Source organism: Oncorhynchus mykiss, chromosome 32 (genome assembly GCF_013265735.2).
Source record: "Oncorhynchus mykiss isolate Arlee chromosome 32, USDA_OmykA_1.1, whole genome shotgun sequence".
Classification (NCBI taxonomy): domain Eukaryota; kingdom Metazoa; phylum Chordata; class Actinopteri; order Salmoniformes; family Salmonidae; genus Oncorhynchus; species Oncorhynchus mykiss.
In genome coordinates this window covers 13,907,534-13,933,569 of record NC_050572.1, presented here as the reverse complement: position 1 = coordinate 13,933,569, position 26,036 = coordinate 13,907,534, and the positions used below count along the sequence as shown (strand labels likewise).

At 41.4% G+C, this 26,036-nt stretch overlaps 1 protein-coding gene across 3 annotated transcripts in view; it reads right to left on the bottom strand.

The window, feature by feature from the left end:
- Positions 1–26,036, bottom strand: part of LOC110487940 (collagen alpha-1(XVI) chain) — a 150,747-nt gene that overhangs the window by 68,152 nt on the left and 56,559 nt on the right. For all 3 annotated transcript variants that reach the window (XM_036971044.1, XM_036971046.1, XM_036971045.1), the window contains exons 16-30: positions 25,726–25,770; positions 25,434–25,529; positions 24,309–24,347; positions 24,076–24,120; positions 22,918–22,953; positions 21,318–21,431; positions 21,080–21,115; positions 16,682–16,843; positions 16,301–16,345; positions 16,112–16,147; positions 15,853–15,906; positions 15,557–15,607; positions 15,295–15,438; positions 2,998–3,033; positions 2,534–2,641 (exon numbers count right to left, since the gene is read on the bottom strand). In XM_036971044.1, coding sequence (XP_036826939.1) covers positions 2,534–2,641; positions 2,998–3,033; positions 15,295–15,438; positions 15,557–15,607; positions 15,853–15,906; positions 16,112–16,147; positions 16,301–16,345; positions 16,682–16,843; positions 21,080–21,115; positions 21,318–21,431; positions 22,918–22,953; positions 24,076–24,120; positions 24,309–24,347; positions 25,434–25,529; positions 25,726–25,770 — 1,047 coding nt within the window. The remainder of the gene's footprint in view (positions 1–2,533; positions 2,642–2,997; positions 3,034–15,294; positions 15,439–15,556; positions 15,608–15,852; positions 15,907–16,111; positions 16,148–16,300; positions 16,346–16,681; positions 16,844–21,079; positions 21,116–21,317; positions 21,432–22,917; positions 22,954–24,075; positions 24,121–24,308; positions 24,348–25,433; positions 25,530–25,725; positions 25,771–26,036) is intronic.

Genomic DNA, 26,036 nt, shown 5'->3' with positions numbered 1-26,036 from the left:
ATGTAATAGTCTGGATTTCCAGAATCAGAAATTTCTTAACTGTTGTTTTGCTCTGTCCTCTCTCGAGTTATGGCAAAGGTGACCATAGATGGTGTCTTGATGAAAGGAAGGGATGATTTGACCAGGAACAGAGTGAATCTCAACCCCCCCTCCCCCTAACTGTCTGAAGAAATAGTGACAAAATAGTGACAAAGGCATTCACTACGACCTTGTCTTTCACCACTCCTACCTGTGATCTGATTCCGAGCCAGCAACCTGTGTACGAGCAGCAGGAGTGTGGCATGAGTCCTGAGACCGTACATGTGGAGTGAGCATGGAGAGAAATCACGTCCAAACTTCGCTCATGCTGCTGGTGTACTGGTGGGAAAATGGGGAGGGGAGGGTGCACTGCTCAAATTGAATGAGTCTAGGGAGGTAAACCTTATCTTTTAGTGTCTTCCGAGAGGGAGGTTATTAGAGAACCCACTAGATGATAGCTTGGGCAACAATGAAGGGGTTTTATTTTACCAGGTCATCAGAGTCCTAATGTTAAAACCTGTTTGGGCAAGGGGGCAGTATTTTCACACCTGGATGAAAAGCGTGCCCAAAGTAAACTGCCTGTTACTCAGGCCCAGAAGCTAGGATATGCATATAATTGGTAGATTTGGATAGAAAACACTCTAACGTTTCCAAAACTGTTAAAATAATGTTTGTGAGTATAACATAACTGATATGGCCAGCGAAAACCCAAGGAAAATCCATCCAGGAAGTGCCATTATTGAAAGCCTATCCACCATATAAAGGGATATGACCCAGATTGCATTCTCTATGGCTTCCACTAGACGTGAACAGTCTTTAGATATTGTTTCAGGCTTTTATTCTGAAAAATGAGGGAGAATGAACACTTTGAATGAGTGGATAGTGGGAAATCCCAGACCTGTATGGTGCGCGCGACCGAGAGTGCGCCTTTCGTTGTTTTTCCTTTATATTGACGACGCTATTGTCCGGTTGAAATATTATTGATTATTTAGACAAAAAACAACCTGAGGATTGATTAGCCACAGACCACAGACAAATTCCTTTGTCCTGTTACTATGGAGAACCAGCCTCAGAACATTAAACATGAAATAAAGGGACATTGGAACAATGGTTTCCGTCAGCCACAATGGTGGTCATGACGATAGATGGAATATGAAAATGTATGTCACTTTTGTTTTGTTATTAAAGGTTAATAGATGATGTTATTACGAAAACATTGCAACATGAATAGTTTTCCTAGTATATGTTTGATGTTTATACATTGTACGTTGTGTGGAAAATGTCCAAATCAAAGGGAATGTATTGGTAAAGATGAAATGGTAAGTTAGTTGTCTAAAATTGGATTTGAATCAAATCTAGACCTTGCCTCATAAACTTGGTACGCCCAGAGAATTGCCCTAAAGGCGGTTACTCCCACTTCTGACCCAAGGGTATAAAACCTGTGAGTATAGAATTTACAGAGAAGACTACGTGACCCAAGCTGCAGCCAAGGTCTAAAAAGTAAACAAACCCAGAACGCAACACAAGTTTGAAGACAAAGAAATCCTTTTCTACGCAAGCTACAGATGAGTAGCTGTGTCTAAGCGGGTGAATTCAAGCCGGACCCCCTTAGCATCCAATCTCAGCGAATAGTGGTATCTAAAAGGTTTCATTCCTATGCTGTGAGCTTTGAGCTACAGAGCTGTCTGTCCTCAGAATACCCTTTCCATAGCAAGGGTAAGGGAACAGACTCCTAAGCCAAAAGGACACTGACATCGGGAGGATGATCAGAGAGGTGCGCAGGAACAGTTCGTCATCGAGCAGCTGAACGGTCCCCTGAACCGGAGGTCGGAGGTTTACCCCACAAAATTACATCATTATATTCTGACCAATAAGAGCGGCAGTTTGGGGCAAGGCTAGGGTTAGAATAGCATAGCTGACAAATTCACCCAAATGTATATTTCTCTCGTGTACTTTCTTTTTCCTCTCTCTCTTTGAAATCCCCATTTTGGGTAACACGCGTCATAGTGTGTTGGCCCGTTCTAATCAATAGCCTATAATGTGTTTTTTCTATGTGTATTTTTTATCATCATTTTAGCTTTTTAGTAAATAAATATTCAACTAAGATTGGGGTGGTACGAACTCATTGGTGAGACCCGGGTCCGTGCAGATTCACGGGCTATACGACATTCAGAACGAGATTGTAAGAGGTAACTGGCTAATTAGCGGCTGTTGTAAAATCGATATTCTGATATTCTTTGAGTTAATCTGGGAAATAGAAACTCAATAAAAACAAATTTTCCCATGGTGCCCCAGATAAATGAGTTAATAATTACTTGATTGAGTTAATCACCCAATTAACTTTTAATCCTTCGATGAACAACAGTCTTCACATTAACTAATACAACGTCACGATAGGATAAACAAGCAGACAGAGGGCCAACCAGACAGAGGGCCAGCCAGTCCAGCTAGACAGCCAGACAGTCAGACTGACTGACTCATTGATAGGTTGGATGGTTGGTTGGGTGTTCCATACCTTCTGTCCTTTCAGTCCAGTTACTCCATCCCGACCAGGCTCTCCAGGCAGGCCCGGGATTCCATGGGTTCCGGCCAATCCTTGGTCTCCTTGCTCACCCTGGTCTCCCTAGCAACAGAGACACATGATGTTGTCATTTAAAACAATGCATTGTAATCAAAAACATGGATCTGGTCTGTGACTCGTACTTAAACATTCATAAATGAAGATTGATTTAACAACAATCCAGGATAATAATTCAAGGTTACTGATTACAATGCACAAAGCTTCATCAAATTATTATTAGTCTGAACCTAAACCCAGTAATAAGTTAATTCTGGGTTTGTGATACCAGAGTGTTTGAAGGTAGTTTTGTTTATGACTACCAAGAAACACTATGTGTGGCCCTGATTTAACCCACTGCAGTAAAAGGTTTTTGCTATTCAGAGACTTTTATAAAGAGCAACCTGACATAAAGAACTGACCTTCTCTCCCCTTAGACCATCAAGACCTGGCACACCCTGTGTAAAGAGACAGGAGAAGACAGAAAAAGAGTGAGAGTGATACCCACCTATAATAGTACACCCACACCCACACCCACACCCACACCCACACCCACACACCTGTTCAAGCCTCTACCTATTCAGATATAAAGCCCTGACAAAGTGCTAACCACTGAGGCACACACTACGTAATTAAGCAGTGTGAAACAGTAGTTTACCATATAAATGAGATGTATAGATCACTTTGGCGTATTCTTTGTTAGGTGGGGGATTCCCTGTATACAGTTGAAGTCGGAAATTTACATACACTTCAGTTGGAGTCATTAAAACTCATTATTCAACCACTACACATTTTCTTGTTAACAAACTATAGTTTTGGCAAGTCAGTTAGGACATCTACTTTGTGCATGACACAATTATTTTTTCCAACAATAGTTTACGGACAGATTATTTAATTTATAATTCACTGTGTCACAATTCCAGTGGATTAGAAGTTTACATACACTAAATTGACTGCCTTTAAAATGCTTGGAAAACTCCAGAAAATGATGTCATAGCTTTAGAAGCTTCTGATAGGCTAATTGACATCATTTGAGTCAATTGGAGGTGTACCTGTGGATGTATTTCAAGGCCTACCACGAAACTCAGTGCCTCTATGCTTGACATCATGGGAAAATCTAAAGAAATCAGCCAAGACCAAAGAAAAAAAAGTGTAGACCTTCACAAGTCTGGTTCATCCCTGGGAGCAATTTCCAAGCGCCTGAAGGTACCACGTTCATCTGTACAAACAATAGTACGCAAGTATAAACACCATGGGACCACACAGCCGTCATACCGCTCAGTAAGGAGACACATTCTGTCTCCTAGAGATCAATGTAGTTTGGTGTGAAAAGTCCAAATCAATCCCAGAACAACAGCAAAGGACCTTGTGAAGATGCTGGAGGAAAGTATCTATATCCACAGTAAAACGAGTCCTATATCGACATAACCTGAAAGGCCTCTCAGCAAGGAAGAAGCCACCGCTCCAAAAACGCCATAAAAAAGCCAGACTACGGTTTGCAACTGCACATGGGGACAAAGATCGTACTTTTTGGAGAAATGTCCAATGGTCTGATGAAAAAAATAGAACTGTTTGGCCATAATGACCATCGTTATGTTTGGAGGAAAAAGGGGGAGGCTTGCAAGCTGAAGGACACCATCCCATCGGTGAAGCACGGGGGTGGCAGCATCATGTTGTGGGGGTGTTTGCAGCAGGAGGGATGTGGATACATTGAAGCAACATCTCAAGACATCAGTCAGAAAGTTAAAGCTTGGTCGCAAATCAAATCAAATACATTTTATTTGTCACATACACATGGTTAGCTGATGTTAATGCGAGTGTAGCGAAATGCTTGTGCTTCTAGTTCCGACAATGCAGTAATAACTAATGGGCTTGTGGAAGGCTATCCAAAACGTGCGTCCCAAGTTAAACAATTTAAAGGCAATGCTACCAAATACTAATTGAGTGTATGTAAACTTCTGACCCACTGGGAATGTGATGAAAGAAATAAAATATGAAATAAATCATTCTCTCTACTATTATTCTGACATTTCACATTCTTCAAATAAAGTGGTGATCCTCACTGACCTAAGACAGGGAATTTTTACTAGAATTAAATGTCAGGAATTGTGAAAAACTGAGTTTAAATGTATTTGGCTAAGGTGTATGTAAACTTCCGACTTCAACTGTATGTCATAAACTGGCTGTTCCAATACTGAAGATGCAGGTACAGTGGTTCCTCCTTTAAAGGTTTTGAGCTTACACTGCGAGACTTAGAGGTACCCAGCGTCACAGCTTCATTGCTCCAGACCACCACAAGAGGGAGTTAGAGCACTCATTATGCATTTGGGTCCCAAGGTTTTTATTTGACCAATCATATCGAGTGGTTCCAATGACGAATTTGATGTCCCTGGTGACTTCAGCAAAGATGTCTGACAAAACATTACGGGGAAGCAAATGTATGTAGTTATAACGTCATAACGAGTCAAGCTAAAAATGTACAATTGAGAGGAAAATGTTAGTTAATGTAGAGACAAAAGATTGTGCATATATTTTGTCATAAAATTAATTTACTAAAATCACAATTTAGCACGTTTTTTTTCAGCCATATCCAATACCAGGTGTATCAAACTCATTCATTATAGCAAGCAGGGAGCAGGTTTCGAACCCTCAACATTCTGGCCCCGAAGTCCAGCACGTTATCGACTGTGCCCAAATGTATTCATTGGGGTTAGGGCCGATTGTGGCTAAAAACACTTTGAGTCTTTAACGTGGAAAGGGGAAAAAGTATTATTATTTTTTTTTCACAAGCTAGCAGGATGGGCTATTAGCTGAACAATAGACTATTCAACCTTTACTAACGAATTGTCTAATAGCCGAGCTAGGTGGGAATCCCCCCCCCCCCCCCCCCCCAACAAATCATTTTCAGGACTATCTAGAAAAAGCAGAGGAGATGCGCAATAGGTTTCTAAGAAGCTATTCTCCACAATGTGTGGATGAAGCTCTTAATTTGGCATTGGGGAAAACACGAGATGAACTGCTACAGAAACGACCCGCTAAAGCTAAGGAACACTTCGTAATGTTCACAACTACATACAGTATACTTTGAACTCACGAAAAGTGGGAGATGCGGTCAAGAAACACTGGTATGTTCTATTTACGCAATAAATTGTTCCATGCCAACTGCCAGCCGCAAAAGAAAATCAGCCAGGCTCTTTTACGCCCTCTTCCAAATGGCAGCTATAAATGCAGAGGATGCGCACAGTGCAACAATATGATGTGTGTGAATATTTCTGCCACCCACACACAGGAAAACGGTTCCAAATATATTACATTATTATGTGTTCCACCACCCGTGTTATCTACATTATTACATTTCCATGTGGGCTGTGCTATGTAGGTAAACCTCTTGTTCTCTCAAACAGAGAATCATTGAACATAAAAGGTTAATTAGGAGAAACGACAGGGATTATCCAGTCACAGTACATTTTAATGAATTAACAAAAACATGACATTTCTACCTTCAGATGTTGTGTCATAGAGAAAGTTAAGATATCAGACAGGGGAGGTGATATAAATAATACTCTGAGTAAAAGAGAATGATTTGGAATTTTCACCCTCCAGACATTATTTCCAAAAGGTCTTAATGATGAAATGTACATTTTGTTGTAAATTTTAACATAAATCATGCCCCTATTTCAGATTACTCTGTACCCAATGGTTTATGAAAACTGGCTTGGTAGGTCGATGTCCTCATTGTGGTTTTTACAGAAGTTTAATCCGTTTTATGTACACTTTTTTTTGAATATTTATGAAATGCATATTGTTATGTTTGGTAGCACTTATTTATTTTTCCTTAGCCATCATACCGCTCAGAAAGGAGACACATTCTGTCTCCTAGAGATGAATGTAGTTTGGTGTGAAAAGTCCAAATCAATCCCAGAACAACAGCAAAGGACCTTGTGAAGATGCTGGAGGAAACAGGTACAAAAGTATCTATATCCACAGTAAAACGAGTCCTATATCGACATAACCTGAAAGGCCTCTCAGCAAGGAAGAAGCCACCGCTCCAAAAACGCCATAAAAAAGCCAGACTACGGTTTGCAACTGCACATGGGGACAAAGATCGTACTTTTTGGAGAAATGTCCTATGGTCTGATGAAAAAAATAGAACTGTTTGGCCATAATGACCATCGTTATGTTTGGAGGAAAAAGGGGGAGGCTTGCAAGCTGAAGGACACCATCCCAAAGCACGGGGGTGGCAGCATCATGTTGTGGGGGTGTTTGCAGCAGGAGGGATGTGGATACATTGAAGCAACATCTCAAGACATCAGTCAGAAAGTTAAAGCTTGGTCGCAAATCAAATCAAATACATTTTATTTGTCACATACACATGGTTAGCTGATGTTAATGCGAGTGTAGCGAAATGCTTGTGCTTCTAGTTCCGACAATGCAGTAATAACCAATGGGCTTGTGGAAGGCTATCCAAAACGTGCGTCCCAAGTTAAACAATTTAAAGGCAATGCTACCAAATACTAATTGAGTGTATGTAAACTTCTGACCCACTGGGAATGTGATGAAAGAAATAAAATATGAAATAAATCATTCTCTCTACTATTATTCTGACATTTCACATTCTTCAAATAAAGTGGTGATCCTCACTGACCTAAGACAGGGAATTTTTACTAGAATTAAATGTCAGGAATTGTGAAAAACTGAGTTTAAATGCATTTGGCTAAGGTGTATGTAAACTTCCGACTTCAACTGTATGTCATAAACTGGCTGTTCCAATATTGAAGATGCAGGTACAGTGGTTCCTCCTTTAAAGGTTTTGAGCTTACACTGCGAGACTTAGAGGTACCCAGCGTCACAGCTTCATTGCTCCAGACCACCACAAGAGGGAGTTAGAGCACTCATTATGCATTTCGGTCCCAAGGATTTTATTTGACCAATCATATCGAGTGGTTCCAATGACGAATTTGATGTCCCTGGTGACTTCAGCAAAGATGTCTGACAAAACATTACGGGGAAGCAAATGTATGTAGTTATAACGTCATAACGAGTCAAGCTAAAAATGTACAATTGAGAGGAATATGTTAGTTAATGTAGAGACAAAAGATTGTGCATATTTTTTTGTCATAAAGTTAATTTACTAAAATCACAATTTAGCACGTTTTTTTCAGCCATATCCAATACCAGGTGTATCAAACTCATTCATTATAGCAAGCAGGGAGCAGGTTTCGAACCCTAAACATTCTGGCCCCGAAGTCCAGCACGTTATCGACTGTGCCCAAATTTATTCATTGGGGTTAGGGCCGATTGTGGCTAAAAACACTTTGAGTCTTTAACGTGGAAAGGGGAAAAAGTATTATTATTATTTTTTTCACAAGCTAGCAGGATGGGCTATTAGCTGAACAATAGACTATTCAACCTCTACTAACGAATTGTCTAATAGCCAAGCTACGTGGGAATCCCCCCCTCCCAACAAATCATTTTCAGGACTATCTAGAAAAAGCAGAGGAGATGCGCAATAGGTTTCTAAGAAGCTATTCTCCACAATGTGTGGATGAAGCTCTTAATTTGGCATTGGGGAAAACACGAGATGAACTGCTACAGAAACGACCCGCTAAAGCTAAGGAACACTTCGTAATGTTCACAACTACATACAGTATACTTTGAACTCACGAAAAGTGGGAGATGCGGTCAAGAAACACTGGTATGTTCTATTTACGCAATAAATTGTTCCATGCCAACTGCCAGCCGCAAAAGAAAATCAGCCAGGCTCTTTTACGCCCTCTTCCAAATGGCAGCTATAAATGCAGAGGATGCGCACAGTGCAACAATATGATGTGTGTGAATATTTCTGCCACCCACACACAGGAAAACGGTTCCAAATATATTACATTATTACGTGTTCCACCACCCGTGTTATCTACATTATTACATTTCCATGTGGGCTGTGCTATGTAGGTAAACCTCTTGTTCTCTCAAACAGAGAATCATTGAACATAAAAGGTTAATTAGGAGAAACGACAGGGATTATCCAGTCACAGTACATTTTAATGAATTAACAAAAACATGACATTTCTACCTTCAGATTTTGTGTCATAGAGAAAGTTAAGATATCAGACAGGGGAGGTGATATAAATAATACTCTGAGTAAAAGAGAATGATTTGGAATTTTCACCCTCCAGACATTATTTCCAAAAGGTCTTAATGATGAAATGTACATTTTGTTGTAAATTTTAACATAAATCATGCCCCTATTTCAGATTACTCTGTACCCAATGGTTTATGAAAACTGGCTTGGTAGGTCGATGTCCTCATTGTGGTTTTTACAGAAGTTTAATCCGTTTTATGTACACTTTTTTTTGAATATTTATGAAATGCATATTGTTATGTTTGGTAGCACTTATTTATTTTTCCTTCGCCTCCAACTCTTTTCGATGCATGGAATGGATGTGGGCGGGGCTAGGTCTACATAAGGGTGCTAATTTAAAAAACCCACAAAAGCTCTGACGATGGCCGTGAGGCCGATACATAAAGCTTATCAAAGATCAGTGATAGGATCAAGAGCAGTGTGCGGGTTCCTCCTCTTTTTCCTCATCTTATCCGGCTGTTGCCATGCACCTGCAAAAAGATAGCTCAAATGTGTGAGTGCCTTTTGAATTTGACTTTACAAACAACAAAAGGGCTTAATTGGAGTCTATTTCTTCGGAGCCTAGACCTATATAAAATAACTCAACTGACGGAGGTAGGCTCTGAGGCTTAACAGCCTAATGGAAGTGTCATGAGTAGATGTAATAGGTGGCAGGGAAGTCAGGCGCAGGAGAGTCAAATGGAGTGTAAAATGGAGTCTTTTAATAAAGTCCACGGAGTATGCTCCATAACACTAAATGTACATAAACATGGGTACAAGGACCCGACGCACACCTATACAACAATCACACTACACTGACAATAAAACAATCTCTGACAAAGACATGATGGGAAACAGAGGGTTAAATACACAACAGGTAATGAATGGGATTGAAAACAGGTGTATGGGAAGACAAGACAAAACCAATGGAAAATGAAAAAAGGATCAATGATGGCTAGAAGACTGGTGACGTCGAACGCCGAGCACCGCCCGAACAAGGAGAGGCAACGACTTCGGCAGCAGTCGTGACAGGAAGTAGGATTTTTTTTATATCCGGCCTACTTACAATTTAAACTAGTCATAAATGTAGCATCCTACATACAACAGTCATTTAAAGAAAAAAAGTCTGCACCCTCCGGAACTTTCATTACGCACACCTCACTGATTACTACTTGTATAAGTTTGCCCTTTGGTTTCCATTGGGGAAACAGACCCTCCCCTATGGGTTTAGGTGTGCGGCCTGGAGTCCGCACCTTTGGGGGGGGTACTGTCACACCCTGGTCTTAGTATTCTGTCTTCTCTTTATTATTTTGGTTAGGCCAGGGTGTGACATGGGTGAATTATGTGTTTGTCTTGTCTAGGTGTTTTGTAGATTGATGGGGTTGTGTTTTAGTATAGTAGTCTAGGTAAGTCTATGGTTGCCTAGAGTGGTTCTCAATCAGAGGCAGGTGGTTATCGTTGTCTCTGATTGGGAACCATATTTAGGCAGCCATATTCTTTAGGTCTCTTGTGGGTGATTGTTTCCTGTCTTTGTGTTTGTTGCACCAGATTCGGTTTTTCACGTTTCTTGTTTTGTATATTGTTCATTTTTCCGCTTTCATTAAAGATGTATAAAGATAACCACGTTGCATTTTGGTCCGCCTCTCTTTCACCAGAAGAAAACCGTTACAAGGTAACCATTGTTACCATGGTTACCTGTTCATGAGTCTTATGGCTTGGGGGTAAACACTGTTGAGAACCCTTTTTGTCCTTGACTTGGCACTCCGGTACCGCTTGCCATGCGGTAGTAGAGAGAAAAGTCTATGACTTGGGTGGCTGTGGGTTTTTGACAATTTTTAGGGCCTTCCTAGAGGCCTGGATGGCAGGCAGCTTTGTCCCAGTGATGTACTGGGCCGTACGCTCTACCCTCTGAAGTGCCTTGCGGTCGGAGGCCTGCAAGTTGTTGCAGCTGTAGAACCTTTTGAGGATCTCAGGACCCATGCCAAATCTTTTTAGTTTCCTGAAGAGGAATAGGCTTTGTTGTGCCCTCTTCCCAACTGTCTTGGTGTGTTTGGACCAATCTAGTTTGTTGTTTATGTGGACACCAAGGAATTTGAAGCTCTCAACCTGCTCCACTACCGCCCTGTCGATGAGAATGGGGACGTGCTCGGTGCTCCTTTTCCTGTAGTCCACAATCATCTCCTTAGTCTTGGTTACGTTGAGGGATAGGTTGTTATTCTGGCACCACCCGTCCAGGTCTCTGACCTCCTTCCTTTGGCTGTCTCGTCGTTGTCGGTGATCAGGCCTACCACTGTTGTGTCGTACTTAATGATGGCGTTCGAGTCGTGCCTGGCAATGCAGTCGTGGGTGAACAGGGAGTACAGGAGGGGACTAAGCATGTACCCCTGGGGAGCTCCAGTGTTGAGGATCAGCGTGGCAGATGTGTTGCTACCTACCCTCACCACCTGGGGGCAGCCTGTCAGGAAGTCCAGGATCCAGTTGCAGAGGGAGGTGTTTAGTCCCAGGATCCTTAGCTTGGTGATGAGCTTAGAGGGTACTATGGCGTTGAACGCTGAGCTGTAGTCAATGAATAGCATTCTCACATAGGTGTTCCTTTTGTCCAGGTGGGAAAGGGCAGTGGGGAGTGCAATAGAGATTGTATCATCTGTGGATCTGTTTAAGCGGTATGCAAATTAGAGTGGGTCTAGCGTTTCTGGGATAATGGTGTTGATGTGAGCCATTACCAGCCTTTCAAAGCACTTCATGGCTACGGATGTGAGTGCTACGGGTCTGTAGTCATTAAGGCAGGTTGCCTTTGTGTTTTGGGCACAGGGACTATGGTGGTCTGCTTGAAGCTTGTTGGTATTACAGACTCAATCAGGGACATGTTGAAAATGTCAGTGAAGACACCTGCCAGTTGGTCAGCAAATGCCCGGAGCACACGTCCTGGTAATCCGTCTGGCCACGCAGCCTTGTGTATGTTGACCTGTTTAAAGGTCTTACTCACATCGGCTACGGAGAGCGTGATCACACAGTCGTCCAGAACAGCTGATGCTCTCATGCATGCCTCAGTGTTGCTTGCCTCAAAGCGAACATAGAAGTGGTTTAGCTTGTTTGGTAGGCTCGTGTCACTGGGCAGCTTGCGGCTGTGCTTCGCTTTGTAGTCTGTAATAGTTTGCAAGCCCTGCCACATCCGACGAGTGTCAGAGCCGGTGTAGTATGATTCAATCTTAGCCATGTATTGACGCTTTGCCTGTTTGATGGTTCGTCGCAGGGCATAGCGGGATTTCTTGTAAGCTTCCGTGTTAGAGTCCCACACCTTGAAAGCGGCAGCTCTACCCTTTAGATCTGTGCAATTGTTGCCTGTAATCCATGGATTCTGGTTGGGGTATGTACGTACAGTCACTGTGGGGACGACGTCCTCAATGCACTTATTGATAAAGCCAGTGACTGATGTGGTGTATTCCTCAATGTCATCGGAAGAATCCCGGAACATGTTCCAGTCTGTGATAGCAAAGCAGTCCTGTAGTTTAGCATCTGCTTCATCTGACCATTTTTTTTATAGACCGAGTCACTGGTGCTTCCTGCTTTAATTTTTGCTTGTAAGCAGGAATCAGGAGTTGTGGTCGGATTTACCAAATGGAGGGCAAGGGAGAGCTTTGTACACGTCTCTGTGTGTGGAGTACAGGTGATCAATCATTTTTTTCCCTCTGGTAGCACATTTATCACGTTGATAGAGATTTGGTGGAACTGATTTAAAAAACCCTGCATTAAAGTCTCCGGCCACTAGGAGCACCGCCTCTGGCTGAGTGTTTTCCTGTTTGCTTATTTCCTTATACAGCTGACTGAGTGTGGTCTAAGTGCCGGCATCTCTCTGTGGTGGTAAATAAACAGCCATGAAAAGTATAGCTGAGAACTCTCTAGGCAAGTAGTGTGGCCTGCAGTTTATCACAATCTAGAGACATCCTTAGATTTCCTGCACCAGCTGTTGTTTACAAATATGCACAGACCGCCCCACCTCGTCTTACCGGAGTGTGCTGTTCTATCCTGCCGGTGCAGCGTGTATCCCGCTAGCTGAATATCCATGTCGTCATTCAGCCACGATTCCGTGAAGCATAGGATATTACAGTTTTTGATGTCCCGTTGGTAGGATATTCGTGATCTTACCTCGTCTAGTTTATTGTCCAATGATTGCATGTTGGCGAGTAATATTGGCGGTAACGGCAGCATTCCTAGGTTTCTTCTGCGGGTCCGGACGAGGCATCCGGCTCTTCGTCCTCTGCGTCGCTTCCTTTTGCGAATAATTGGGATGTCTGCCCTGTGGGGTGTTTGGAGAATATCGTGTGAGTCCTGCTTGTTGTTGTTGTTGTTGAAGAAATCTTTGTCTAATCCGAGGTGAGTGATCGCTGTCCTGATATCCAGAAGCTCTTTTCTTCTGTAAGATACGGTTGCAGAAACATTATGTACAAAATAATTTACAAATATCGCGAAAACCCCCCCGCATAATAGCACAATTGGTTAGGAGACCGTACAACGGCGGCCATCTCCTCCGGCGCCATTGTAACAAATTACTAAGGGAATTACTATGGGAATAAATATCCCTGATTTACAGAAATATTGGAACAACGTTGTCTAATGAAGGCAAACAATTTAGAATCCTACAATCTTGTAGCCTACTTCCAACCGTCACGTTGTACATCGCCATATTTTCCATTTGATCCTAACGGAACCCCTGAGGGTTTCGTTTTTCTCTGAATAGAAACACCATAATATTAATCTAATGAATTGAGCCAAATTTCTTAAAATCAATCCCATATACTATGTTATCACAAAAAAGGTTTTCAATTCTCAGGTAATGCCAATACGGAATACTATCAAATGCTTCTCAAAGATGTCCTTTGGTGGTTAAATTAGCAATAACTTGCAGTAACAGGAAAAAATGGCTGAGAATTAAATGACGTGCCACAGAATTCTGCGGCAGCACGCAAGGTGCAATATGATGCAACTTTTAAAGGACCTTTTGAGGGCATGGCAGATTTACGCCCCCTTTGGAGAAATTGGGTACCCCTAGTAAACTGAAAAAAAAATTATCAAAAATTGCTAATATATGCATGTAATAATTATTATTGGATAGAAAACACTCTAAAGCTTCTAAAACCGTTGGAATTATGTCTGTAAGTATAGCAGAACTCACAGGGCATGCATTCTTCCAAACTAGTTTTTGTGGCCATGAAAGTTGGAGCAACTTTGACGTCATGGCCCCCACCCTTCCCGACCACTTATGGATCTGGGGACACTTTCCATCTCTTCCACTAGATGTCCTCTTTCTTTAGAGCGTTCAATCGTTCAAATCGCGCGAGAATTGGCCCTATAGGAGTGATTGGAGTAAGTGTCGCGAGAAAAAAACCTGTGCGTTAGGGCGCGAATTGGTCACAGCCATTCCTTTGTTCCAGCACTCCTGGGAAGAGCAAACGATGCCCGGTTGAATTGAAATTTGTTTTGTGTGTTAAAAACATCATAAAGCTTGCTTCTGCACTTAGTTTGACCTGTTTAGTCGACATATAATATGTAATTTTGAAGTTTTGATGCGCAACGTTTCCGGACCGGAGGACGATTTGGGTGCATTTCAGCTGATGTTATTAGCAGTAGCTAATACAAAGACGCAAGACTTGAAACCAAACGATGTATTGGGTAAGTATGAACCCTTCCAGAACATTCTGAACGAAGACCATCGAAGGTAAGGGAATATTTATGCTTAAATCTGTGTTTCTGTTGACTCCAACATTACGTGGAAATGTAGCTTGGAACTGAGCGCTGTCTCAGCATATGGAATAGTGTGCGATTTCTGTAACGTTAAAAATAAATCTAACACAGCGGTTGCATAAAGAAGCAGTGTATCTTTCTAACTATATGTAGAACATGTATATTTAGCCAAAGTTTATGATGTCTATTTACGTTATCTTGCCGAGCTACCTAGATTTCCTGCGGGCATTTTTGAGTAATTTCTGAACATGAGTACATTGTAAATTGACATTTATGGATATATATGGCATATTATTGAAAAAAAAAAAATGTACTGTGTAACATGTCCTATCACTGTCATCTGATGAAGATTTTCAAAAGGTTAGTGAGCGATTTATTTTTTAATCCTGCTTTTATAATTTTATATTTTCTGGGACAAAATGGCTGCCGCTTGTCTTGGTTTCGGTGGTGGTCTAATATAAATGTGTGGTGTGTTTTCGCCGTAAAACATTTAAAAAATCTGACATGCTGGGTAGATGAACAAGGTGTTTATCTTTCATTTGAGCTATTGGACTTGTTAATGTGTGGAGGTTAAATATTTCTAAGAATATTTTTGCGTTCCATGCGCCACGGTTTGAGCTGAACGGGGGGGGGGGGGGGGGGGGGGGGGGGTGTTCCTCTAGAGGAACTCCTGGCATCAACAGGTTTTAAAGGAGGAACCACTGTATACACTAAACTACATTCAGGTTGGTGTTTTGGTAGGTTTGACAGAGGCATGTGTATGTTGTTGGCTTGGTCATGTTAAACAAGCATCGTGAAACTTATGACAAACCTGGATAACGAAGTAAGCAGAGAAGCCTGTCAGGTAGAGTGGTCTCACCTGTTTGCCATCGGCGCCCACTCCTGGAAGCCCGGGAGGCCCTGGAAGTCCAAGGTCACCTGGGGTCCCTGCTAGCACCTTGACAATGGACGTCTCACTGCCCACCTCTGAGGGAGAAGACTGGCACACCTCACACGACGCACCCTGGGGTAGACGGGAGACACACTGGGTTAGGACGGGTGGCAAAACTCTCATACACACCTGTGTGGACACACGGATAGCCATACTTTCATGTGTAGACATGCACGCACACACACTTCACCTTCTCGCCCTTAGGACCTGGAGTTCCCAGACCAGGAATCCCCGCATCTCCCTGTCAAAAGAATCAAATGACACAATATAACACAAGACAACACAACATAACACACTCTAACACAACACATTACACAACAACCTAACACAACACATAACACAATATATAACACAGCACAACATAACACTACACAACATCACACACTCTAACACACTCTAGCACAATCTAACACTCTAACACAACATAACACAATATGGTGACATCAGCCAGTATTGGATGTAGTGTCTGTTATCTCCATCTCTCACCTTTATCCCCTTCAGTCCATCCTTTCCACTAGGTCCTCTGGGTCCAGTTTTGCCCTATCAGATAAATAGTTACAGTACATGTCATCACTTTATCTCCAAAGAGCATCGCAACCGCCAACTGAAATCGTTTCTGCATCAGTAATTTCTGAGAAATATTTTATCATAACGGGTGACAACTATGAATATAAAGTATGAATATAAAGTATCAGTCACTGAAAAGAGTCTAGTGAAATCACTCTTAATGGTAGTCTACACTCACCGTTTTACCGTCAGCTCCTTTGCCACCAGCGTTACCCTGGAAACAAGATAAACTGTAATGTCAACAGAACTGTACAAATTGCTTTTGAACTAAATTTAATGGGTGAGATACATAAACACATTTATTCCATCAGTCTCTGCACTATGTCAAAACTCCTGTGTCCTACTTGGAACCTTACGCAGTACACACCTTTTCCCCTCTTAGCCCTGCCAGGCCAACGAGTCCAGCCTCCCCCTGTAAAGCACCAACAGAGTGGAGGAGTTACTTCTGGGTCAGATACAAAGAAACAGGAACAACACAGGTACAAACAAACACACACACACCACAGGAGGCTGCTGAGGGGCGGACGGGTCATAATAATGGTCGGAAAGGAGCAAAAGGAATGGCATCAAACACCTGGAAACTATGTGTTTGATGTATTTGAAGCCATTCCACCTATTCCGTCCAGCCATTACCACAAGGCCCGGAACTCCACAATTAAGGTGCCACCAACCTCCCGTGACACACACAAGACAACACAACAGAACACACACTTACACATTCATTTCCAAAAAACACACCCACACTCACCTGTTCTCCCTTCTGTCCCAGCCCAGGTTCTCCTTTCTCTCCTTTGAGTGTCAGAGTTTGTTTCATAGCAACCATGTTGGCACCAGGTATTTCACCCAGGGTGGGGCACACAGCACATGCGTCACCCTTTTCCCCTTTGACCCCATCCGATCCCACCTCTCCCTGCCAAGCACACAGACACACATCATAACAGTGAGTCAGATTAGTGATAACACCCACTAATAGGCATGCTTCCTTTAAGGTGTATCGTCTAAAGTGGTTTCCAAACAGATCAGTTAGTATAATGTGGTGTCCAAACAGATCAGATTGTATAATGTGATGTCCAAACAGATCACTTTAATGTGGTGTCCAAACAGATCAGTTAGTCTAAGGTGGTGTCCAAACAGATGGGTTTAATGTGGTGTCCAAAGCGATCAGTTACTCTTCTGTTGAGTCCAAACAGATCAGTTAGTCTAATGCGGTGTCCAAACAGATCACTTTAATGTGTTGTCCAAACAGATCAGTTTGTCTTTTGTTGAGTCAAAACAGATCCGTTAGTTAAATGTGGTGTCCCTAACAGTTCAGTCAGTCAAATATATCTAATGTGGTGTCCAAACAGATCAGTTAATCTAATGTGGTGTCCCTAACAGATCAGTTAATCAACTATATCTAATGTGATGTCCCTAACAGATCAGTTATTCTAATGTGGTGTCCCTGACGGATCAGTTCATCAACTATATCTAATGTGATGTCTCTAACAGATCAGTTAATCTAATGTGGTGTCCCTGACGGATCAGTTTGTCAACTATATCTAATGTGGTGTCCCTAACAGATCAGTTATTCTAATGTGGTGTCCCTGACGGATCAGTTTGTCAACTATATCTAGTGTGGTGTCCCTAACAGTTCATTTACTCAACTATATCTAATGTAGTGTCCAAACAGATCAGTTAGTATAATGTGGTGTCCAAACAGATCAGTTTGTCTAATGTGGTGTCCAAACAGATTTGTTTAATGTGGTGTCCAAACCGATCAGTTAGTCTTCTGTTGAGTGCAAACAGATCAGTTAATGTCATGTGGTGTCCCTAACAGATCTGTTCTTCTAATGTGGTGTCCCTGACGGATCAGTTCGTCAACTATATCTAATGTAGTGTCCCTAACAGATCAGTTAATCTAATGTGGGGTCCCTAGCAGATCAGTTAATCTAATGTGGGGTCCCTAACAGATCAGTTAATCTAATGTGGGGTCCCTAGCAGATCAGTTAATCTAATGTGGGGTCCCTAGCAGATCAGTTAATCTAATGTGGGGTCCCTAACAGATCAGTTAATCTGATGTGGTGTCCCTAACAGATCAGTTAATCTAATGTGGGGTCCCTAACAGATCAGTTAATCTGATGTGGTGTCCCTAGCAGATCAGTTAATCTAATGTGGGGTCCCTAACAGATCAGTTAATCTGATGTGGTGTCCCTAGCAGATCAGTTAATCTAATGTGGGGTCCCTAACAGATCAGTTAATCTGATGTGGTGTCCCTAGCAGATCAGTTAAATAACTATATCTAAAGTAGCATCCCTAACAGATCAGATAATCAACTATATCTAATGTGGTGTCCCTAACAGATCAGTTATTCTAATGTGGTCTCCCTGATGGATCAGTTCATCAACTATATCTAATGTGATGTCTCTAACAGATCAGTTAATCTAATGTGGTGTCCCTAACAGATCAGTTAATCAACTATATCTAATGTGATGTCCCTAACAGATCAGTTATTCTAATGTGGTGTCCCTGACGGATCAGTTCATCAACTATATCTAATGTGATGTCTCTAACAGATCAGTTAATCTAATGTGGTGTCCCTAACAGATCAGTTAATCAACTATATCTAATGTGATGTCCCTAACAGATCAGTTATTCTAATGTGGTGTCCCTGACGGATCAGTTTGTCAACTATATCCAATGTGGTGTCCCTAACAGATAATTTATTCAACTATATCTAATGTGATGTCCCTAACAGATCAGTTATTCTAATGTGGTGTCCCTGACGGATCAGTTCATCAACTATATCTAATGTGATGTCTCTAACAGATCAGTTAATCTAATGTGGTGTCCCTAACAGATCAGTTAATCAACTATATCTAATGTGGTGTCCCTAACAAATCAGTTATTCTAATGTGGTGTCCCTGACGGATCAGTTTGTCAACTATATCTAATGTGGTGTCCCTAACAGATAATTTATTCAACTATATCTAATGCGGTGTCCCTAACAGATCATTTATTCAACTATATCTAATGTGGTGTCCCTAACAGATCATTGATTGAACTATATCTAATGTGGTGTCCCTAACAGATCTGTTAGTCAACTATATCTAATGTGGTGTCCCTAACATATAATTTATTCAACTATATCTAAGGTGGTGTCCATAACAGATAATTTATTCAACTATATCTAATGTGGTGACCCTAACATATCAGTTGGTCAACTTTGTCTAATGTGGTGGCCCTAACAATTTTTTTATTCAACTATATCTAATGTGGTATCCCTAACATATCAGTTAGTCAACTATGTCTAATGTTTTGTCCCTAACAGATCAGTTATTCAGCCATAGAGGAGACGCTGGCCACAATACAGCTGTCATGTCACAACATGATCTGTGGTTTGGGATGGGGAAGGCTGCTAAACAATTACAGTATGTGGTTACAGGCACAGCATGGTGTGTGTGTGTATGTGTGTGTGTTAGGAACCTTGAAAGCACTTGTTTGTCTATATACACAGTGCTTTCGGAACGTATTCAGACCCCTTGACTTTCCCCACATTTTGTTACGTTACAGCTTTATTCTAAAATGGATACTTAAAAAAAAAAAACATCATCAATCTACACACAATACCCCATAATGACAAAGCGAAAACTATTTTTGTTGGACTTTTTGCAAATGTATAAAATAAATAAACAGAAATACCCTATTTACATTAGTATTCAGACCCTTCGCTATGAGCTTTGAAATTGAGCTCAGGTGCATCCTGTTTCCATTGATTGCCCTTGAGATGTTTCTACAACTTGACTGGAGTCCACCTGTGGTAAATTCAATTGATTGAACATGATTTGGAAAGTCACACACCTGTCTACATAAGGTCCCACAGTTAACAGAGCAAAAACCAAGCCATGTCCGTAGAGATGCGAGATAGGTTTGTGTCGAGGCACAGATCTGGGGTAGGGTATCAAAACATGTCTGCAGCATTGAAGATCCCCAAGAACACAGTGGCAAAACTGAGCAATCGGGGCCTTGGTCAGGAAGGTGACCAAGAACTAAATGGTCACTCTGATAGAGCTCCAGAGTTCCTCTGTGGAGATGGGAGAATCTTCCAGAAGGACAGGTCTCTGCAGCACTCCACCATTCAGGCCATTATGGTAGAGTGGCCAGACGGAAGCCACTTGTCAGGAAAAGACACATGGCAGCCCATTTGGAGTTTGCCAAAAGGCACCTAGATTGAACTCTTTGGCCTGAATGCCAAGTGTCACGTCTGGAGGAAACCTGGCAAAATCCCTATGGTGAAGCATGGTGGTGGCAGCATCTTGCTGTGGGGATGTTTTTCAGCGGCAGAGACTTGGAGACTAGTCAGGATCGAGGCAAAGATGAATGGAGGAAAGTACAGAGAGATCCTTGATGAAATTCTGCTCCAGAGCGCTCAGGGCCTCGGACTGGGGCGAAGGTTCCGCTTCCAACAAGACAACGACCTATGGATCTATGGAGACACCTAAAAATATCTGTGCAGCAACGCTCCCCATCCATCCTGGTAGAGCTTGAGAAGATCTGCAGAGAAGAATAGGAGAAACTCCCCAAATACAGGTGTGCCAAGCTTGTAGCATCATACCCCAGAAGACTCGACAATGTAATCTCTGTCAGAGGGGTGTCAACAAAGTACTGAGTAAAGGATCTGAACACTTATGTAAATGTTATATTTCCCTTTTTTATTTTGAACAAATCAGCAAACATTTCTATAAACCTGTCTTTGCTTTGTCATTATGGGGTATTGTTTGTAGATTGATGAGGGGAAAAAAAACGATTTAATACATTTTAGAGTAAGGCTGTAATGTAACAAAATGTGGAAAACAGTCAAGGGGTCTGAATACTTTCCGATGGCACTGTACGTATGTGTGTGTGTGTACATTTCCATTTGAATCATTTAGCAGACGTTCTTATTCAGAACACCTTTTCACCTAGTCGGTTCGGGATTCAAACCCGCAACCTTTATACTGGCCCACTGCTCTGAACCGCTCGGCTAACTGCCTCCCTTGGTATACTGGTGTGTATGCACCTACAGTATATGAGTGTGTGTGCGTGTGTGTGCACAGTTGAGTTTAGAGGCTGTATGTATCCCATTCTCAAAGCACATGAATGAAACATGAGATATAAAGGAACTCTGTACCTTCTCTCCCGCCTTCCCATCTGATCCTTGAAGACCCTGATGAACAGAAGACAGGAGATGAGGAGGGAGGAGAGAAGAGGAGAGGAAGAGAAGATGAGATAATAAATATTTCTAGCTTTAAATGAGCATTTCTGAATTCCTTGATGACTATATTAAACATAAATCACTATATGCACATCTTGCAGAGTGCACCTTTAAAGGGTCAAAGGTTAAGAGTTAGGGGTGCTATATATCTCACCGGGAGGCCAGGGTCTCCTATCCCAGGCTCTCCTTTGGGCCCTGTCTTCCCCTGGAGGGCTACAGTGTTGCCCAGGTCTTCAGACAGGACGGGACACAACTCACACGGGTCACCCTGAGAGACAGACACACAGAGTAAAAGAGAGTCAGAGATGTACGGACACAAACCCACAGATGTAGAAAAACAAACCCACAGATGTAGAAACACAAACCCACAGATGTAGAAGCACAAACAGTCACATATGTAGAAACACAAACCCACAGATGTAGAAAAACAAACCCACAGATGTAGAAACACAAACCCACAGATGTAGAAGCACAAACAGTCACATATGTAGAAACACAAACCCACAGATGTAGAAACACAAACCCACAGATGTAGAAACACAAACCCACAGATGTAGAAACACAAACAGTCACATATGTAGAAACACAAACCCACAGATGTAGAAACACAAACCCACAGATGTAGAAACACAAACCCACAGATGTAGAAACACAAACCCACAGATGTAGAAGCACAAACAGTCACATATGTAGAAACACAAACCCACAGATGTAGAAACACAAACCAACAGATGTAGAAACACAAACCCACAGATGTAGAAACACAAACAGTCACAGATGTAGAAACACAAACACACAGATGTAAAAACAAAAACGCACAGATGTAGAAACACAAACCCACAGATGTAGAAGCACAAACAGTCACAGATGTTGAAACAAACAGTCACAGATGTAGAAACACAAACCCACAGATGTAGAAACACAAACAGTCACAGATGTTGAAACAAACAGTCACAGATGTAGAAACACAAACAGTCACAGATGTAGAAGCACAAACAGTCACAGATGTTGAAGCACAAACAGTCACAGATGTTGAAGCACAAACAGTCACAGATGTAGAAACACAAACCCACAGATGTAGAAACACAAACAGTCACATATGTAGAAACACAAACCCACAGATGTAGAAACACAAACAGTCACATATGTAGAAACACAGTCACAGATGTTGAAACACAAACAGTCACAGATGTTGAAACAAACAGTCACAGATGTAGAAACACAAACCCACAGATGTAAAACCAAAAACGCACAGATGTAGAATCACAAACAGTCACAGATGTAGAAGCACAAACAGTCACAGATGTAGAAACACAAACAGTCACAGATGTTGAAACAAACAGTCACAGATGTAGAAACACAAACCCACAGATGTAAAAACAAAAACGCACAGATGTAGAAACACAAACAGTCACAGATGTAGAAGCACAAAAAGTCACAGATGTAGAAACACAAACCCACAGATGTAGAAACACAAACAGTCACAGATGTAGAAGCACAAACAGTCACAGATGTAGAAGCACAAACAGTCACAGATGTAGAAGCACAAACAGTCACAGATGTAGAAACACAAACAGTCACAGATGTAGAAACACAAACTGTCACAGATGTTGAAACACAAACAGTCACATATGTAGAAGCACAAACCCACATATCTAGAGAAGTATAGATACACACACCAACAAGTCAATTATATACAGATATTTAGAGAGAAAATCAAGATAATTCAAGCTGGGACACTGAGGGTAAGTCACCTTATCTCCTTTACCACCACCAGGACCCCTAGGACCCTGAAAACACAACAGCAATATATTATAGTAGAGCATTATGATTAGGTTTCAAATTACACACTGACTAACATGACTGACTAACATGACTAAAGGACTAATTGACTAACATGACTAACTGGCTAACATGACTAACATTACTAACTTACTAACATAACTAGCATGACTAGCTGAATAACATGACTAACATGACTAACATGGCTAAATGACTAACATGACTAATCTGATTGACATGACTAATGGACTATCATGACCAACTGACTAACATGGCTAACTGACCAACTGACTAACATGACTAACATGGCTAAATGACTAACATGACTAACTGACTAACATGACTAACTGACTAACATGACTAACATGGCTAACATGACTAAATGACTAACATGACTAACTGACTAACATGACTAACTGACTAACATGGCTAAATGACTAACATGACTAACTGACTAACTGACTAACATGACTAACTGACTAACATGGCTAAATGACTAACATGACTAACTGACTAACATGACTAACTGACTAACATGACTAACATGGCTAAATTACTAACATGACTAACTGACTAACATGACTAACATGACTAAATGACTAACATGACTAACATGACTAACATGGCTAAATGACTAACATGGCTAAATGACTAACATGACTCAATGACTAACATGACTAAATGACTAACATGGCTAACATGTCTAAATGACCAACTGACTAACATGACTAACTGACCAACTGACTAACATGACTAACTGACTAACTGACTAACATGACTAACATGACTAACATGACTAACATGGCTAACATGACAAAATGACTAACATGACTAACTGACTAACATGGCTAACTGACCAACTGACGAACATGACTAACTGACTAACTGACTAACATGACTAACATGACAAAATGACTAACATGACTAACTGAATAACATGGCTAACATGACTAACATGGCTAACATGACTCGCATGACTAACATGACTAACTGGCTAACATGACTAACGGACTAACGAGACTAACAGACTAACGTGACTAACATTACTAGCATAACTAAAACGACTAGCTGACTAACATGACTAAATGACTATAAAACAAAACAGTTATTTGAACGCATCCTGTACTCACAGGATCTCCTGGCTCTCCATCTTTCCCTGGTGTCCCAGAATCCCCCTGGGACAGGAAGAGAGGAACAAGAAATAGTAACCATAACAACAGTTGTAATATTCCAGAAATGTACATTGTTTTCAGATGTGTTATTATCAAACAATATAGTCTGCATACTTCATATACTGCAGCCTTCAAAGTTTCGAAGTAGAATTGAATTGGATTTAAAATAATACCGCAGATATTTTTTTTACCTTTTCTCCATTCGATCCAGGTGGTCCTCCTGGGGTGCCCTAGAAACAAAACAAAACACAAAAAAAAAGAGAGCTGAGCAACTATCCCCCTCTCTAACTGTCTTTCACTTTCTCTGTCTACCAGAGCCCAACAAGAACAGACGCACTCACACACAGGCTCTGCTCTAGAAGCTTTTTGGTTTCAGTCAAGGGTAACATACTGTGTCTTCACTAAGATGTGTTAGAGGTGGATTTATACATTTTCTATATCTATACATCTGTCTTAATATCATAATCCCTTCTGCATACAGAGTGATATTGTTGTGAAAGTTACTAATAACTAATGCAGAGGATTTTCTCTCTCTCTCTCTCTCAGAAACACAAGCCACTGAGTGACCCACTCATTCACAGCTCGCCAAGAGATTCAAAGACAAACGGGCAGACAGACAGAAAACAGGCTTTCTTAAGCTGAACCATAATTGTCAGTGACCTATATTAATTGTGTAACTAATGCCTATGACCTATGACAACCAACTAATAACCAGGCTGAGGAAGCAACCAGGCTTATCAAGCAGCTACAAACGTATTTTCATTTTATTCGACAAATCCCATGGTTTAACCTGCCTATGGTCAGACAGCTGCAAGATTGCTTTGTATCTATAACACATTTTCCAGACATGATTAATCTTCTCCTGTCTATGTACAAACGCCATTTATATTTTGCATACGGCCTACCCACCGTTCTATATCAACCAATCAAGTAGAAGACTTACTTGACAATCAAAGGAGGAACTCTCTAGGACTTCCTCCTAAACCTAGGGGTTTATAATACTCTGTCATTATAATCCCTGTGTGTGTTATCCTGTGTACATCATGGTATTAAAGAATCTGAAGTGAAGTTTCAATTGTCGATTTCACCTTTCAGATGCATTTAGGCTCTAGTCAAAGGTAACACACAGATTCTTCTTGGCACAAAAGCTGCATCCATATAGCCGGCCATTGCCTGCCAAACCCAGCCCCACCCTGCCCAGTGCATAAAGCATCAGACAACTGGGAGGCACGAGAGTTCTTAAAACAGCGATCTGACTCCTGAACAGAGGATGGCACAGATAGATAGGACAGAATTCCAGGGCAGACACTACTCACTGGTAGGCCTGGGTTTCCAATTCCTGGAAGTCCTGGAAGTCCGGGGTGTCCCGGTTCTCCTGCTAGTCCCTCGGGCCCCACTTTTCCAGAGGTACCCTGGGAAAACAAGTTACTAAAGGTTAAAGTTAAAATAGTCCAAATTGACATGAAACAGAAAATGAAAGTTGGAATTTGAGTGTCACTAACACCATTTGTTTACAGTACATACAGATAGGAAAGTACAGTGTACATACAATGGAAGTAACCATACTGTATTTAAATAGTGCTACATTAAGAAAAGAGTAGCTCTCACCTTCTGTCCCTTGGGACCCACCACACAGATGGATCCAGCTCGACCCTGGAGACACACACACAAAACATAGTGACATCATCAGTGTGCGACGTGGCCAGAAGAAGGTTGGGTAACCTGTTTTGTAGCATTATTTGGTGTAGAACTGTATCGATATATCTCAATTCCAACAGATATTGTCATTTTATTGCTGTTGTTTAATTATTTATTAATTTTATTTTCTATTTTTTACTCATCCATTTTTTTACTTAACACTTATTTTTCTTCAAGCATTGTTGGTTAAGGGCTTGTAAGTAAGCATTTCACTGTAAGGT